This window comes from Lepidochelys olivacea, assembly GCF_965140295.1.
Source record: "Lepidochelys olivacea isolate rLepOli2 genome assembly, chromosome: 5".
Taxonomy (NCBI): domain Eukaryota; kingdom Metazoa; phylum Chordata; order Testudines; family Cheloniidae; genus Lepidochelys; species Lepidochelys olivacea.
Window position 1 is genome coordinate 89,500,960 of NC_140415.1, and position 18,054 is coordinate 89,519,013.

An 18,054-nucleotide genomic window follows, 5' to 3' on the forward strand; every position below is an offset into this window, starting at 1 on the left:
ACATGAAATAAGACTGTTTTGCTTATTAATCGTTTCTAAATCCATTTTCAAGGCTTTTAAAAATCTGAAGATTTATTATCACTATCAAGCTAGACTACGTAAGTGATACTCTCTGACACTTCACTTTAACTCTCTAAAAAAATATAGAGCTTTTCCAATCTAAATAGTTTATCCAAATATTCAGCTGCTCCGCTTTTTCCTCTCCCCTCTCACACCCATAAAACAATCAATTTTTAGAAGTACAAAACTAATACAAAGAGATTTAGTGAAAAAAATCTGTATTAAAATATTCCTAAAAGTTACATACACTGCACATTTTGTATATAAGTGCAAAGAATCCCACGGGTAGGGTGTATTTAAAAATTCACTATAAACTTATCAAATATATTTTAAAAATGTCAATCCACTTAGGCTCATTTTCAAATTATTGGGAAAGACCTTTAAATAATTCAGACCAAGTTTCCAATTTCAGATCAGGAGGGTGTTTTTGTTTTGTTTTAACTATGATGTAGATAATCTGCTATTTAGTTTGGACAGTGAACCAGTCTGTTTCTGTTAAAAAAAGAAATTCATAGTTAACATATTTTGAACATCTACAACAGCATCTCTGTTTTAATATTACTAGTTATACGCCTCTTGGGCCTCTCCCAGTAGCAGCTATCCAGACTCCAACATTTACAGAAGAATGCTGCATACCTTCTTCAATGGAGAAAGCAGCTTGATTACAAGTATATCCTCAAACAATTTTTACTGGCTCCCCACTTATTTCAGGATCCAATCTGATATTGACCTCCTTGTTTCTATAATGCACTTGCTTCAGCTGATTTCATAAATTCTCTCTCTCAACTCCTTGCTTAGTTAGCAATGGCCTATACCTTTCTATTTCTGCATGCTCTTTGACCATTGTTACTATGAGAACTTTCTCCTTTGCAGATCTTGACATCTGCTACAATGTTTCTTTTTCTCTGCACGATTATAATTTAAATGTTGCTAATTAGTATTAAATAGTGAGGAGGGACAGGGTGGAGTGGAGTGGGGGATGGACTGGAGGAGGGGTGGGGGAGAGAGAGAATGAACTAGAATGAGTCTTTTTCCAAACTGGGATTTTGCAGGGGGAGAGAGATGTGGGAGGGTGGGGAAGCAGCAGCACAGAAAAATACCCTGTTTTGGAAAACTTGAATCTGTGTTTAAGAAAAACCCAACTTTTTAGTCCTTGTACCCTTCAGCTGAAAGAGACTAGATCTGGATAATACCAGTAGCCAGTCTCCAATCCACGCTATAAAATCTCATTTTATACAATTTAATAAATTAAGCTGCAGTATTGTACCGTGCACATACCATGAATCCTGCTAGGATGACATCTGCACAGATATGTAATGCATGACATGTTGATTCAACATGTTGAAATGGTTTGTGGGTGGTTCCATTTGAGCTCAGCCTCAAGACTGATGGCTGTAAATTCCCATTTAAGTTTCAACAAGAATTGGAATATCAAATTTGTTTAAGAATCCAAAATTATGATTTTCAACAAGTCATTTATTTTATACATCCTGACTGGCAGTGAAATATCAGACTACTGTCAGGGTACATTTTCAAATTAGCAGGAAAAGAGAAATTCAAAGCCTTACCCCCTCAAGGAGAAGACTACACCTTCCTTCCCTCCCACACACTGGCACTTGCTGTTAAACACATTATAGATTCATCACTTGCCAAAATTCCATTTGTAAAATAAACACTGTTCAGATTTAAATTAAAAATTAAAGAACTTCCTGTAGATGATAAAAAATCCTGAATGTATTTTCCCTTAAGTATGTTTTCATAGCCAAGTCATAAACTACACCTGACAGACAGCAAATCACAACACCTTGCACATTCTTGAACGGTTTTAAATATTCACTCCCCTAGAAAAGGCAATATGCATTTTCCAAAAATCAGAACATCAATCTCTTGTCAACACGACTGTTTGTTCCATAATGAATTTTTTTAAAGAACTGTTTACCGTAGAGTTATAGTCCTAGTTAATAAGTAAAATCCTTAAACAGTTCATCTCTATTCTGGAAAAAGTGAAATTCAGGCTTTTCAGAGTTAAAGGACTGGTAAAACAATCATTTCAAAACAATTTTTGCTAGTAAAGACCATCTTTTCGCATATCAACAAGTTACTACCCTCTTTCTGTCAATTTAAAAGCAGAGGCAAACCGTGTGTACTTTAAGTAAACAACTTGTATAAAATCTACAACCTAAGATTTCAAACCACTTCACAAATTCTGGATGCACTGTGAATGTTTCCATAGGTAAGGAAGAGGAGAGCTTTGCACTTAAAGCAGGGATTCAGCTTTTTTGTAATGTATGAAGAATATATTGCATCCTCCTGAAGCACTTAGCCTGAGTTAAAAACTTCAAAGAAATCTAAATGCGTAGAAGTGCCCAAACAATCTTAACTCTACCTAGCAGTGACAGCATTAAAAATATGAAAAAAAACCAAATACATTTTAAAAGTCAGTTTCTTCTAATCTGAGATACCAAGCACAAAATATGTATCAATCATAATTGCATAGCTGTTGCTTTCCCACTCTTTAACAGTGTTTGGATTACTTTTAAATTTAACCTTAACTCTTAATTTCATGGATTTATAATGCTTGTTTTGAGATTAATTACATTCAGGTATTTTTTTTTTAATTTTAAATTTCCTGATAAGCACTTTCATCCTCAACTCACATTAACAGTTTTTATCTGAGAATATTCACTGAATCTCAACACCTTTGTGAGAAAGGTAGGAGGGTATTGATCTGCTTTTTTCAGATTAAGGAAAATAATATAGTTGTGTATGGCAGATGCACTTGAGGGGCCACATCTGCAATCCTTAGTCAGAACTCTCAGCAATTTAAATGGGAGTTTTGCCTAACAACTGGACCCATAAAAAACAAGATTCTAATTGCACGTACTGCACAGTCTCTAAACCAGTGGTTCTCAGCCTATTTACCATGGTGGGCCACGTATGCTGCTCACTACTTGCTATGTGGGCCACATACACACAATATATATAATATCTGTATGGCCCTGAGGATGTCACATGGGCTGCAACTGTGTGCTGATTGGGCTTGGCTGCAGATTGAGAACCACTGCTCTAAACCAAAGCAAAATGGACCAAAATCCTTTCCGGGTGTAAATCTATTGACTTTACACAAGTTGCACTGGAATTATTTTGGCCCTCTAAATACAGTTGGAAGTCCTCAAATTACCTCAATTTGAAAATTATCAAAATTATCAACTTTCACAATATTAACTGAAAACACAAAAACAACATGTGTGCCATTTTAAAGAATTCATGTCTATATTTTAATTCAGCCAGTATGGCAAAAGTGTGCTGTATAAGCTACAGTATAAAGGCAAAGTTTCCAATTACTTCTGCTCTTGTAACAGAAAGTTATCAATAACCCAGCCCTGCTTTTGCCCACCCATGTCTGACTAAAGTTTATTTGACAAAATGAAAAAATTACACAACTTCCTAAAGTAAAGTTCTCTGTAATTTCTACTTCTTCCTCATCCTCCCACCTTACGAGTCTCACCTGCGAATGCTTTTGGGTGTCTCTCCAATCAAGAAGGTAGTTGGACCTATTCTGTGTACCTTTTTCTTCTTCTGGATTGCAGGATGTGCAATACAAAGGTGAGACTGCTTACTGTTGTCACTTATTTGCTGTTCTCTCTTAATGTTCTTTTTTGTTGATATGGCTTCTTGGGTTTCCTTCTCTCTCTAACAAAAAGAGAAATAGAAAACATTATTTGTCCATATTTCATAGAAGAGGGTTTTTTTAAAATATGTAGCAGTTCTGTTCTGATCACTCTAATTTCACAATTAGCCATGGTCTAGCAGTTAGTATGCTAGCCTGGGACTCAGGAGACCCAACATCAATTCCCTGATGTGTCACAAACTTCCTTTGTGACTTTGAGCAAGTCACTGTATCTCAGTTCCCCACCTGTAAAACTGGGATAATAGCACTTCCCTACCTCACAAGAGTGTAGTGAGGATAAATACACTGAATCTTTCACTAAATGCTAATACAATGCCTGGCACAATGGGGTCCCAATCTCAGTTGGAACCTGCATCAGAATACAAAGAACCTATTCACACATTAAAATTATTGTATTGACTCAAATACATCCTCATTTCTGTCTTGCGTCATTTCACAAGATTACATGGACCATCTGAATTTCCACTTAGTTTCTGTTTATTAATGTTTTTGTTACATGTATACTTGCCCTGTGCAGAATTTTCAACTACTTAATACCCAAGTTTGATTTTCAATCAATTTTTATTTGATGCGTGCCAATTTCCTAACTTCCATGGGACTGTTTGCAGTGTTCTTAGACCCTAGGATCTCACATCTGTTCTCATTATATTACTTTGGCAAAATACAGACCCAATTTGCATGGACGGGGAGGCTTTGACAATGAAGATAAACAAATTAAGAGACCAAAGATTTAAACTTTTACTTTGGCAAGGTAAGTGCACAACTCCAATCATCATCAATGCTGCAGTGAACTCTTACATAGACTACCAAAACTGAAGTCAAGGCTCTAACTATGTTAAAAAAACAAGGTCTTCAGTTCTCAAAGGGAATTGTATAATGATATTACTCAGCAGACAAATTATAAACAACATCTAATAAATTACAAATATTTTTAAAATCTTACTCTGTGTATATTTTAAAATATTTACATATTGTATAATTATTGTTTGAATACATATGGCTATAGAATTTTAATTTAAAATTTGTAATACATTTTAATAGAAAGCCTAAAGGTTAGCTTCAAAATAAATTATTTTGATGGGTCAGATATTTAAATGCAAAATATTTACAGTAGAAAGAATGCTCTCAGAAAATGTCTAGTATTCATCTTTCTTCCTCAGGGAATCAGGAGTTATATTAAAATTATATAATTTAAAATAATGCAAACAAACATAGCTGGTGTACAGTACTAGTCTAGTCATGTCAATGTCTTCCTTAAAAGTATTTTATAACTCCCTAATTTTTCATCCATTTATTTCCTTTCATTAGAGAACATGGAATAGATGAGGCAGCAATGCTTTGGTTTACACATCTGTTCAAACACAAAAGATTAAAAATCTCTCTCTTTGGGAAAAAGCCAAATCCTGTAAACACACTAAAAGTCATAAACTTGCTAGTCTTTGCAAAGAACCAGAATTACTGTAAAAACATACTGCTTACTGTAAATAAACTCTCACAAATGGCATCTGTAATTCTAAAAAGGACAAAAACTTTTAAGTGTGTTTACAAAAGTTTGTGAAACTCTTATCCTGCCCAAATTAACTGGTCACGGTTTCTGCATGGAGGTAGAAAAAGTTACTGTAAACACCATTTCCCAAGAGCTAATGCTAGTGGAAGCCTAAAGCAACTATGAATTACATTTGAATGTCTTAATTCAGTCTTCTGGACAAAAGCCAACTGGTGAAATGGACCCACCACCAACTTATGTTGATACAGAACTACTGGCATTATTTGAATTTATGAAAATGTTCATGATTTTATCAAATTCAAACCCAAGTCTAAACCCGAATAACACTTTTCAAAAATGACCAACATGAACTTTTAGGCAAGAACAGAGGGTTATAGTGTAGCTTTTCTTAAGAAATCTTCAAACTCTCTCAGGGCCTTATCCAAAGACCATGGACTTCAATTATAGCTGAGATAAGGCCTAAATGCAGCAGTATGTTTTGCACGTAGGTAAGTGAAAATATTTCATGAATCATTTGACATAATTTGAAAAATTCTTTTGTTGTTTGTTTACTTCCAAATATCAATTTTTCATATTGTAATTACTGTTAAAATAGCCAAAAACTTCACAGGAACATTTTGGCTGCTCCTTTCTTCTTTTGTTTGTGCTTTGAATTGGATTTCTATGTATTACTCTCATCAAGCCTACTCTCATTTCCTCCTTTTTTACTCTCACATTGCTGATGTTCTTTCCAGTCCACTCTCTTAACGGCTGTTTGGCTTCTTCTCTTACCCTCTGCTTCAAGCCTATTTCATGCCAGCAACTTCCTTTCAACAGCTGCCCTCTTCTTGTTCCTCAAGGACCTTTCCGCTCCACCTTCAAACCCACATCATTTGTTATAAGTCCTTCTAGGCCAAATTCCATGCTGACATTACACCATTGGCCTCTTTCCTTTGCATTATCTCATATATTGTATACATCTGAATTACACACCATTCCTGCAAAGACGGATTGAACTGCATGGGACTTGATACAATCATATTCTTTTATAGATTGGACTTTAAGATTGCAAACTCCTTGGTACAGAGACCATCATGTTTGTAAAATGCCATGCTCACTTACAATACTCTATAGAATACTCTGACTTTGGAATAAGACATGTCTAAAAAACAGTAAAAAAAAAAAAAAAAAAAAATCAGTGAGATGACCAAAAAATGCTACCACGGCTAAAACAGAATAAAAGAGGCAGTTAGAGACAAAAACACATCAATTTAAAAACTGGAAGTCAAATCATAGTGAGGAAAACAGAAAAGAGCATAAACTCTGGCAAGACAAGTGTCAAAGTATAATTAGGCTGGCCAAAACATTTGAAGAGCAAGTAGCAAAATAAAAAACTAAGTAATTTTTTCGAAGCAGGAAGCCCGATAAATGATCTGCGGAGCCACTGGATGATCAAGGTGCTAAAGGAGCACTTATGGAAGACAAGGCTGTTGCAGAGAAGCTAAATTAATTTGTTGCATCTGTCTTCACTGCAGGGGATAAGAAGGAGATTTCCACACCTAAGCCATTCTTTTTAGAAGATGCATCTGAGGAACTGTCCCAGATTGAGGTGTCAATAGAAGAAGTTTGGGAACAAATTTATAAATTAAACAGTAATAAGTCACCAGGACCAGATGTTCTGAAGGAACTTAAATATGAAATTACAGAACTACTAACTGTGGCATGTAATCTATCACTTAAATCAGCCTCTGTACCAGCTGACTGGAGGATAGCTAATGCAATGATCATTTTAAAAAAAGGTTCCAGAGGCGAGCCTGTCAATTACAGGCCAGTAGCAAGGAAATTGGTTGAAACTATAATAAAGAACAGAATGACCAGATACCTAGATGAATATAAGATGTGGGGGAAGAGTCAACATGGCTTTTGTAAAGGGAAATCATTCTTCACCAAATCTACTAGAATTCTTTGAGAGGGTCAACAAGCAAGTGGACCAAGGTGATCCAGCTGATATAGTGTACTTGGACTTTCAGAAAACCTTTGACAAGATCCCTCACCAAAGGCTCTTATAAGCAAAGTAAGCAGTCATGGGATAAAGAGGTTATATAATAAGAGGGAAGGTCCTCACATGGATCAGTAACTGGTTAAAAGATGGGAAACAAAAGGTAGAAATAAACAGTCAGTTTTCACATTGTAGAGAGGTAAATAGTGTCATCCCCTAAGGATCTGTACTGGGACTAGTGCTGTTCAACATATTCATAAATGATCTGGAAAAGGGGGCAGCAAAGTTTGCACACGACACAAAATTATTCAAGACAGTTAAGCCCAAAGCTGACTGAGAAGAATTATAAAGGGATCTCACAAAAATGGGCCACCAAATAGCAGATGAAATTCAATGATATGATAAATGCAAAATAACGCACAGTGGAAAACATCATCCCAACCATAGATACAAAATGATGGGGTCTAAATTAGCTGTCATCACTCAAGAATGAGATCTTGGAGTCATCGTGGACAGTTCTCTGAAGATATCTGCTCAATGTTCACCAGAAGTAAAAAAAAAGCTAACAATGTTAGGAACCATTAGGAAAAAGTGACAGATGCTAAGACAGAAAATATCATAATGCCATATAGAAGTCCATGGTACGCCCACATCTTGAATATTGCATGCAATTCTATTCGCCACATCTCAAAAGCAGAGAGATTAGAATTGACAAAGTACAGAGAAAGGCAACAAAAATGCATATGGAAGTTCCCATATGAGGAGAGATTAAAAAGACTGAGACAGTTCAGCTTGGAAAAGAGACAAAAAAGGAGGGATATGATAGAGGTCTATAAAATCATGAATGGTGTGAGAAAGTGAACAGGGAAATGTTATTTATTTTACAGAACAGAAGAATCATGGGTCACCCAGTGAAATTAATAAGCAGCAGGTTTAAAACGAACATGAGGAAGTACTTCTTCAAACAATGCATAGTCGAGCTTTGGAACTTATTGCCAGGGGATGTTGTGAAGGCCAAAAGTATAACTGGGTTCAAAAAAGGATTACATAAGTTCCTATTAGCTAAAATAGTCAGGGATGCAACTCCATGCTCTGGGTGTCCCCTAAAACCTCTGACTGCTAGAAACTAGGAGTGGATGACAGGGGATGGATCACTTGATAAATTGCCTTGTTCTGTTCACTCCCCCTGAAGCATATGGCACCGGCCACTGTCAGTAGACAGGATACTGGGCTAGATGGACCACTGGTTTGTTCCAGTATGCCCATTCTTATGTAAGCCCATAGGAGAAAAATCTTTTAAATGGGCTAGCAAATTCTTATCTAGGCAAGCATATTTTATATCACTATATTAAAACCTTATAAAAACCAGTAGAACCATACCAATTCACATTAGTGAATGGGAGACCCATTATGCATTACTGAATTCTGTGACCAAGTGAAGAAATGAACAAAACAATAAAAAAGCCAGAATCCTGTATCACAAGTCATATTTTGTGCATGTAGTTTAGTTCTGATTTTTTTAATACTACTGTATAATAAAACTAGTAAATATGCTGCTGGCTATTTTGAAAGAGTAACAAAACTTTAGCGATAAGTCCTCACTTCCCAATCTTTTAGATCTTTGCTGAAAAGTGGGAAGACTACTGCTGACTTGTGCATGTGACTTTTGGGTAGTGTGGTGTAATGAAATGTGAAGTGGCATTCTATTGCATTAAACCAGAAGCAAGAGTTAATAAGTATCTACAAACTTTCAAATGTTTTGCCATACACAGCCTGGGTTCTTTTCCCCAGGATTAGGATTCCAGACAACACCTGGATCTGAAGTAATGTGTTCAACCATTTTTCCCAATTTATTTGAAAGAAAATGCATATGCTTAAAAATTCCAAATACATGATGATGTGCAAAATATTTTGAAACACATCTGAAGACAGAATGTGGAAACTCATGAGGATTCTGGTCAATCAATACACTATCATTCAGAGATATGATACTTCCATGTTAAAAAGTTTTCCTATGTACAGTTTACCACATTTTCTAATTAGTCTGCTTAAATGTATTTACTTTGTCTTTTGCTCTCAATCCAATACATATTTTTGAAAAAGAAAGCAACCAGCAGAGTGGCAAATTGACACTCTTCTGATGAGGTCAATAAGTTCGGTGTTGCTGCAACATGTATTTGCAGGGCATGTAACTACACTACCAACCAAAAGATTAAAGCTTCCCTTAAATAATTGATCATAGGCTTATTTGTCCTCCATCAAATTAGTTGCACCTGTGCTAAATTATTTGAAACCCTCTCTTTTTTTTATTACACTTCTCACATTTTCCTTCCTCTGAAACCAATATATTAGGGGATAGGTCCAGTGCCATGGCAAAGTAATGTTGCCTCTGTAGCACCGAAAGCAAGAAATTATTTACTTGCAATTGACTAGATTCAGTCTAGTTCATCACAGTTGTCCACGCTCTGTCAGAGGAAAATCTGCCATATGTAGTCTAAATTGAATCACTAAAGATTGACAATATATTTTCAAACAAAACCCTACAGAGTAAAGTCCAGTGTCAGAGATGAAAGCCCTTTATCTACCAATTCAAGTATCAGCCAATATTTTTGCATCCTATAAAGTTAACTTAACGAAATAAACCTTAAGGAACTGGAAAGTATCAGCCATGTGCTGAAAAAATGTGAGGGTTAAGGATAAGAAACTGAGTTTAGACAGACATCTCAAACTGAGAGCTGCTGTATGCACAATTAAATGCGATTGTGAGGCCCCAGTTAAATGTGGGGAAAGGTGCATATGGCAACTCAGTCATTCCTCCCTTCTCACCTTCCTCTTGTTTCACTATCTCTTCCATGACTGTGCAACAGTACCTGCTGTAAAGAGACTTCCCTGTGCTGCACCAGCAAAGAAAGACTGGGGAAGGTCAGGGAGAATTATTTTAAGTGCTCTACAACCTTTAAACTATGTCATTGATTAAAAATACTTCCTGAGAAAGCAGTTATTTTGACCTCTTCATATTCCACTTCTTCTGCATAGAGTATTCAAAACATACCATACATCAATTTTCCAAAGACCAAAACCTTGCTTATAAGTTTGAGAAGAAGACACATACATAGAAAATGAAGAATGAATAGAGAAAATTGTCTTTTGTGATAGGAAGATAAGTGGATGTGTGTATGTGTTTTGAAAACTCTCAAAGGCCCAGCAAAAACAGCAACATCTGCATATTTCAAGTTCCACAGCCTTCACTCAATCCTTACGTTCACATGTATTTTCAGAAGGGAAGGGACAAATGTAAGAATGAGTGAAACTGGGGCATTAAATACAAAGATACAAAGGGGGTGACTTCATAGTCATTGCTTCCAGCTTGACATTCTATCTTCAATCCTCAACCAGACAGACATATTTTAGCAATGTGTGATAATCTAAATACCAAAGTCAATTTTAAAATGTATAACAGGCCTATAGTAAACAATTATTTTCTGCGATCATATCCATGTTCTCTTTTGAAGGCATACAACTTTCATATACTTGCTTCTTGCAAGGGGCACGCTATTGTACACCAAGCAGGGCTGGCCCTACATGTTATGGAACCTCAGGCAAATAAGTGTGGGGGCCAATTCAGCTCCCTCCTCACCTATGACTGAGTCAATCTGGCTGCAAAATGAATTGCTGCTATAGATTGCTAGTGCTGGAGTCAGAACAGACTACAAATGGGGGCATCAGGGATGGTACTCTACATGAACATGTGCTGTAGGGACACATTAAGCTAAATGGGTGATTGTGCAATGGGAATTATCTCTAGATAGTTTCGAACCCTGTGGCAATTCCTCATTTCTCCAGGCTGCTTCAATGACAATGAATATCCTTCAAAAACTGTGGGACTTCACGTTAAAGTACTTCAGCATAAATATACTATGTCTGAGGCTCTTTCTCTCTCTAACTTATTGCCTCTTCACCCACCTAAACTATCACCCTGAAGCAGTTTTCTTGCAACATTCAGGCTTCCAGCTATCATTTCCACTGTGCATCTTTCCCCCTTCATAGCCAGAGCAGTGTTATCTAGTTTCTTCCTTAAAGGACACATGAAATCACTGCCCCCAGATACGCAGGATGCATATCTTGTACAGTTTCATTATCTAATTATTTTCATTTCTAAAAACAAACAAAACTGTAACTATTCAAACTTCTAGGTGCACTGCCATCAGTCATACAAAATTATGAAATATAGTAGAGAAATCCTGTCGGACTGTCTCGTTAACATCTACTCACAATAAAACAACAAGCAAATACCCATTCTGCCTCATGCCTAACCCCAATCCCTTCAAAAACTGACAGAACAGATGGAGCCTGCACCATGTCCTGAAGGTCCACAGACTTTGGACCACTGAATTTTCCAATGGGACTCATTCACAGTCCCAAATAGTCTGTTTACTTCCATTTTTTCCACTCCTTAAAAATTTCCTCTGCTTTTCTTTCCAGTGGCTTTTCTCACATTACATATGAGTTGTTGCCACCTTTCATTATACTTTTTAAGAAACTTTCTTATCCACAGTTTTCACTGTATTTGGGTATGTTTTCTGTATTTGCTAGAACATATGAAATCTGCAACTTTAGATTACTCTTGTTCACTTCATTTTTGGTTTTTTCTACCACCCACTTCCAGACAGATAAGCATGAAGAAAGGCTCTCTCTCTAAGAAACTCCACTACTCTGCAAGCAAGAAGCTGCTCAAATAATAATGTAGTCAGGATCACTCTTCCTTATGGATCATATGCATTATCTAGTTCCTCTTCAACACGATACCCATACAGCCAAGATCACAATATAGCTAGCTTCATCAAGAACCATGGAACAGCTACTGTTATACCATAATACACTTGCCTCACATCTGGTAGTCTGAAAGCAGAATTGTTCTTTTATCTACAGTTCATCAAATATGAAGATAATACTGTAATTACAAGTGTTAGTGTCTATCTAATCTAAGGTGTCTGTCCCCACAATATTCAAGATACAAACGGTAAGGATTATGTTTAAAATAGCTCATGAAGTTATCATTGTCTTTAAGTAAGGGGGACTAAAATTACATGTTAAAAAAAAGCTGCTAAAATTGTTTTCATCTGTTGTACTTGTAATACAGAATATTAGGAAGGTTCTTAATGTAATTACAAACCCCAATATTCAATTCCTCAACTTAATTTCTTCCAAAAGGAAACCAACTCCCTGCAATTTCACATCCATTATCAGACCTAATTCTGTGATAGACTTTTTGAAGTCAATTAGAGCACTTGCTCACTAGTGTGAGCAAAGGGTTCTGAGTCTGTCCCCATATAATTAATATTTCATAATACCACAGAGTTCAATCAGCGGAATCCTTTTAATAGAAGTATATTCTTCACACTATGAAGAAACCAACAGAACTCTAAATTACAATGTACTGAGGGACTAAATTACTTCCAAGACTTCCTTAAAGATTTAACGATAAAAATAAAAAATAAAAAAAAACCAACAACAGTAAGGACCAGACCCCGGCCTTATTTCAGCCCCTCTGTGGTGCAAAGCAGGCAGAAAGCTGCCCTTACTGAGCTGATAAGGATTCCTTAGATGTCAAAGAGCTAGTATAACCAGCTTTATGTCACCACCATTTGCCCCACACTGTAGAAGACATTTCAGGAAAATGGTTGAGGGTATGGATGGGGCTGGAATGCTTTGTTGCTCAAGTGATCCCCCAGCTAGTGTAACAGCCCCTTGGGAGCAATTATCAAATGGCACATATTGCAGCATCGCTGAGGCTATTCTAACTTTGGCTGGAACTTGAGCCAGCCTCTAGTTACTGCAGGGACCAGTGAGGCACAAAGGTGATAAACTGTCACCTTTGCCCCCTTCTAACTGAGTGGGGAGATAGCTAGTGATGAAGAAATTTTGGTTGTTAACTGAAGTCCTCTGAAACATTCATATTTTTTAACTCTTTGTTTGGGAACTGCGCTGAGAAAAACCAATGAAAGCAAGTGGCTCTCTGTGAAGGGACTGGGTTTGATTCCATTTCCCATAATATTAGCCCCAGTTCCTTTTTATATGGCTATGGTCCAGATATCAACAGATTCTGCCAACATCCAAGACAGGCATCACAATATCAGTCTATATACAGCCATACTCTCCATTTACACTAGACTAGTTTATACAGGGGCCAGCATTCTACTACTTTGTATTTTCATCAGTTAAAAAAAATCACTACTCCTCAATTAGACTTACCTGTAACTGTCCAACAAGAATGCTCCCATCAACTACAGAGGTGAAACATTCTTTAGTCCGGACAGGAACAGCCCAAACTAGTCCAGATGAGGCAGAAGTCCTCAGAGCAATACACAGCTTTTCTACTTCCTTGCCTTCCATGCAACATTCAACGTTCTGCCTTTCTGGCATGTTCAACTTCAGATCAGCCATAGATTGAGACACCATTCCTGAAATTGTGATCTCAAGCTTGGAACTGGGAAGTGCTCATAATAGGCTACCAGGTCAACCAAGGACAGATGTCTCTCTGCTCTGCACAATTTTCACTGCCTCTTCTCCAGTCAGATGGAGAGAACATATTTTCAGGGGCAGCAGCAATTTCTTTCCCCTTTTTAGCTGGTTAACAGGATTAATTCATTCAAGTGACATATCGCCTTAGTACATCAGAAAACCTAACCACAAATCAATCATCATAACCATTGTTGTTGTTGAAAAAGGGGAAGAACCACTAGCTTGTCTCAGAACTCAAGACCAGTTGGTAATTGCTTATTCTATTAGAAGCCAGAAGACCTCAAAACAACATTTCCTGATTATTGCAGATAACCCAGAACAACATCTACCCAACAGCTATAAGCTTTACAAAATTGTGTGTATAGGACATTAAAAATTACACTGAAAGGGTTAATTCCATAATACGTTGAAATAGTAACCTTAACGAAACAACATTACAGGTCAATCATTTGGGAACAATTATTTTAAAGCAGAATAGCCTTCCCTATCCTGAAAGGGCAGGATAATGGAACGTTATCTCCCCAATGTCTACTCGCTGTAAACAACCTATCTTTCCTGGATGAATGAAAAAGCTGTATAAACATATTGCAATCAAATCTACTACAGCTGATGGAAATCCTTTGTTTAAGCAATCTAAAAAATGCCAATATACTACAAATACGATAAAGAGGAGTTCTTAATAACACAACTTTTGTATTTACAGTATTCTGAGCAGCACGTAAACCTGCATTGGGTATACAAAGGGCACATTTTTTTCTAGACTGACAGCATGCTTAGTTCTCTCATTTACACCACACTGCAATAACATAAAGAGGGGTTTACCATTAATCCAGGTTTTACTACAAAGCATCCAGTTATTTCTCTGTCAAACACTGGCAAGAGTGCCAAGTGTCTGTCATCCAATTCAGGGGATTAAGTCTTCTTTTATAGTGTGATACTTGTACCAATTTATAAAAATACAGATATAGTTTCTTAGAGCTGGTCACACTCTATATTTTGGCCAGGATTCATGCCGCAGAGGTTGAATATGACAGCTGGCAGGAAGTTGAGGGGAGAATACATCCTCCCCCTTTTCAGTCACCACATTTCAGTTGCCATAGTAATTAATCCTCAATTGAATGGCTGTCTTTGTACATTTCTTTTCAGTAAAACTTTAAGTAAACTTAAGTTGAAAACATGCAGTTGACTGGAAGAAAAAAAAAAACAAAAAAACCCCCCTCAACCCCAAAGCTCCATATAACCCACAGGTACAGTACAAGTTTTGTGACTAAAGCATTTCCATTTTTGAGAGCAAATTAGCTCTAATGTAGGATATTATCAGTTTTTCAAAATACTTAAATATGCCGTGCCCCTGTTTTTATAATTGTTTTGTGAAGTAAATTTTCCCCCTTCTTCAAATTCTTCTTCCCCCGCTTAAAAAAAAATCCTTTCAGAAAAATAAAAGTAAAAATCAGCTTTAAAAGAGCTAAAGAAAGGCCATCCCAGACCCCTCTACTTTTGAATTTTCATGTAGACTGTTTTTGCCAATTAACACTGAAATTAATTAGGGAATTAATTATGGAATCCAGACATTCAATTCAGAATAGACTGGAAACAGCAGAAGAGGACATTTCATCTTGGCTCTGGGAAGCTTTTATTTCTTTTATGTTTAACTAAAAAAAAAAAAAAGTTCACTAATAAGAGTCCAAAAAAGCAAAAGAATATTAAGGGAAATAAATCAAACATCCACCACTGAAAATCTGCTAGGCTGCTACAGTCTTTAGTCACCCTGTGCATAAGAGAAATGGAAATGCAAACTGTGCAAATATTTAGTGGGCATGTCAGCTCTGAAGAAATATGTGATCACCTATATTTTCTCCCTACTATTTACCTCACTCCTGGAGGAATGTGTAAAAGCTTGGTTTTGTTATTTGCATAGCTGTCATGACTTTTGGTCCTTGTCTTTAGTAAGGCTGAAATCAGTGAGGCGGGGACTGACCTGGGTTCTTCATCTTTTCTAAAATGATGGCTACAGAAGAACACGCTATCCAATCCACTGCTTCCTTTGCACTGAATATTTTTCCCCCTTCAGAAACTTTTTCCATTTGAATATACTTCCTTTCCATCTGATATCACCCCCTGGCAGAGAATACAAGCACAGGTTTTCTTTGTAACATATGGTGACACATTATTAACGTAGGTAAACTCCCCTTGTAATAATGTCAATATTTGAAGCAAGTCTGTGGTTGTTCATGCACTGACAACAGAACTATGAATCATTTTTATGGAAACAAATGCTGAAGATGATGGGCCCTCTGGATCCCATTAAATTAGTTGAGGATGGGCAAAGCACAGTAAGGTGTGGAAAAATTAACAGGAAAACTATTTACTTCAAGAGGAACCTTCTTCATTCAGACCAGTTCTATGGATGGGGAAACCCGCCTATCTTAAATTGCATCTATTGTTAAATAAATGACAGCTTATTTTGTGAAGATGCGAACATTGGAGCAAGGGGCAGCTGTGGATTTTTCTTTTGCTAGATGACCTTTGAACCCAGGAGACTGTGGATCAAGTCGTTAGAATCCTGAAGCCTGGTGAGATTTTCCCATCTATGCCTTGCATCATTGTGCTCTCAGAGAGCTGGGCACATTTTTGTCTCCACTATTGGGAGGAGAGGAGCAAAGCCAAAGCCTTTCCATAGACTTTAGTGATCTCTATATTTTTAAAGCGCTTTGCTCAGGGGTATGGAACACTGAAGTTTTTGGGAAGTTCACAGAATAACAAGCTGTTGAGATCTGTGGAAGTGGTTTTTAACATAAAGTTATCTTTTTGAAAGATGTAAGAGGTAAAGTTTTCTATTGATAGAGCATCAGATTCTACTGCTTGTTAATATGGCCAATCAAAAGACAACCTGGTAGGACATGAAAGAGAACCTACTAAGTTGAGTTTCCATATGGACAACTTCAGATATAAGGTGTTTTTATTAGTATGTGTGTGACAGAAAATGATTTGTTTGTCCAATGAGTCCAATATGCTGGCTACAAACACACAATGAGATTTCAGGATATTTAATCACAACCCCTGAACAGCAACATCCCAACCACATCACACCTTAACCTTTAGGACACCCAGGCTTGCCTGTAATAAGGGGAAGCTCAATTCATCTCTTCAAGTGAGCTACTGTAGTGGAAGATGTCTAGAGGTAAGGATCATTGAGGTGACTGTCATAGTAATACCTTTTCCTTCAACTTCATCCTTCAAATACTTATGCTTTTAAGTTAAACAGGCTGGCCTGACATGCATCACTAATCCATATTATACCATCAACAGTATCTTCTGATCTCCAGCAAGATCCGCTGCTCCACCACCATCTCCACTTAGGAGAATTATGCCTTCCTAGCTGTAGATTTGTGGTCCAATCTTGTTTGTTTGTGTAAATTACTGTTACTGCAGCTGAGATAGCTGGAAGATATTTTCAGATGGTATCATGCTAGTATAGATCCTCATCGCTCTGAGCTTCAATGTGTGTTTATACTAAGTTCCTTTTCCTGTCTTGACAGGTCCCCAGAACTATTGTGAGATGATGTGTACTTTTCCCAATCTTCTCAGACTTGCATCAGTGTGAGGGATGGTAAAAGGTGGTTAACAGAATCTTTAGTAGTGCCTAGGGTGTAATCCAACTATGATCAAAGAAACATTTACTGTTGTTTTCTTGCAGTAATCCAGAAATTAACATAATTTTCTACCACATAAAGGAGCACTGAGGGAGTCAAATTCATTTCCAAGGATTGGAGGATTGACAATTACCATCTTGCCTCCTGCTTCTTCTACCTATTTTGGCTCATGCTCAGACTCTAGAGTACCTGCTGTCTTCTATGCTTTCAATTTTGGAATGGTCAATAAGAGATCCACTGTGTGTTATAGAGTCCAAAGTCCTTCCTGCCTCTATCTGATTATTAGAATTTTGTTGGACTCGACCATTGCTCTGTCCAAAAGACATTCAAAATAGTTTGCCTTCTAAGACCTTAGTGTCCAAGAAACAGAATTTAGTTTGGCTTTAAATATTTATATTTATACCAAGAAACATTGGATGAAGTATAGTCATTGCAAATCTGGATAAAGTTTATTCTCTATTTCTTTTTTAGGACAGGTAGTGTATATTTAATTGTATTAGTTTTATTACTTTTAAAATTGGGAAAGAAGACTCAAATCTTCAAGCTGTTTTTTTTTAATTTCAGATTTTAGTCTTTATATTAAGAATGTTATGACAGATTCTAAATTTCAATAGTTTGATATGTTTTAGCCATTCATTATTGT

The 18,054-nt window shown here is 36.8% G+C and overlaps 1 protein-coding gene across 2 annotated transcripts in view; it reads right to left on the reverse strand.

The window, feature by feature from the left end:
- Positions 1-18,054, reverse strand: part of ERCC6L2 (ERCC excision repair 6 like 2) — a gene marked incomplete at its 3' end in the record, with an annotated part of 234,477 nt that overhangs the window by 136,734 nt on the left and 79,689 nt on the right. For both annotated transcript variants that reach the window (XR_014711759.1, XM_084629081.1), the window contains exon 20: positions 3,569-3,753. Coding sequence is in view for 1 of the 2 variants with exons in the window: in XM_084629081.1 (XP_084485207.1) it covers positions 3,569-3,753 (185 nt within the window). The remainder of the gene's footprint in view (positions 1-3,568; positions 3,754-18,054) is intronic.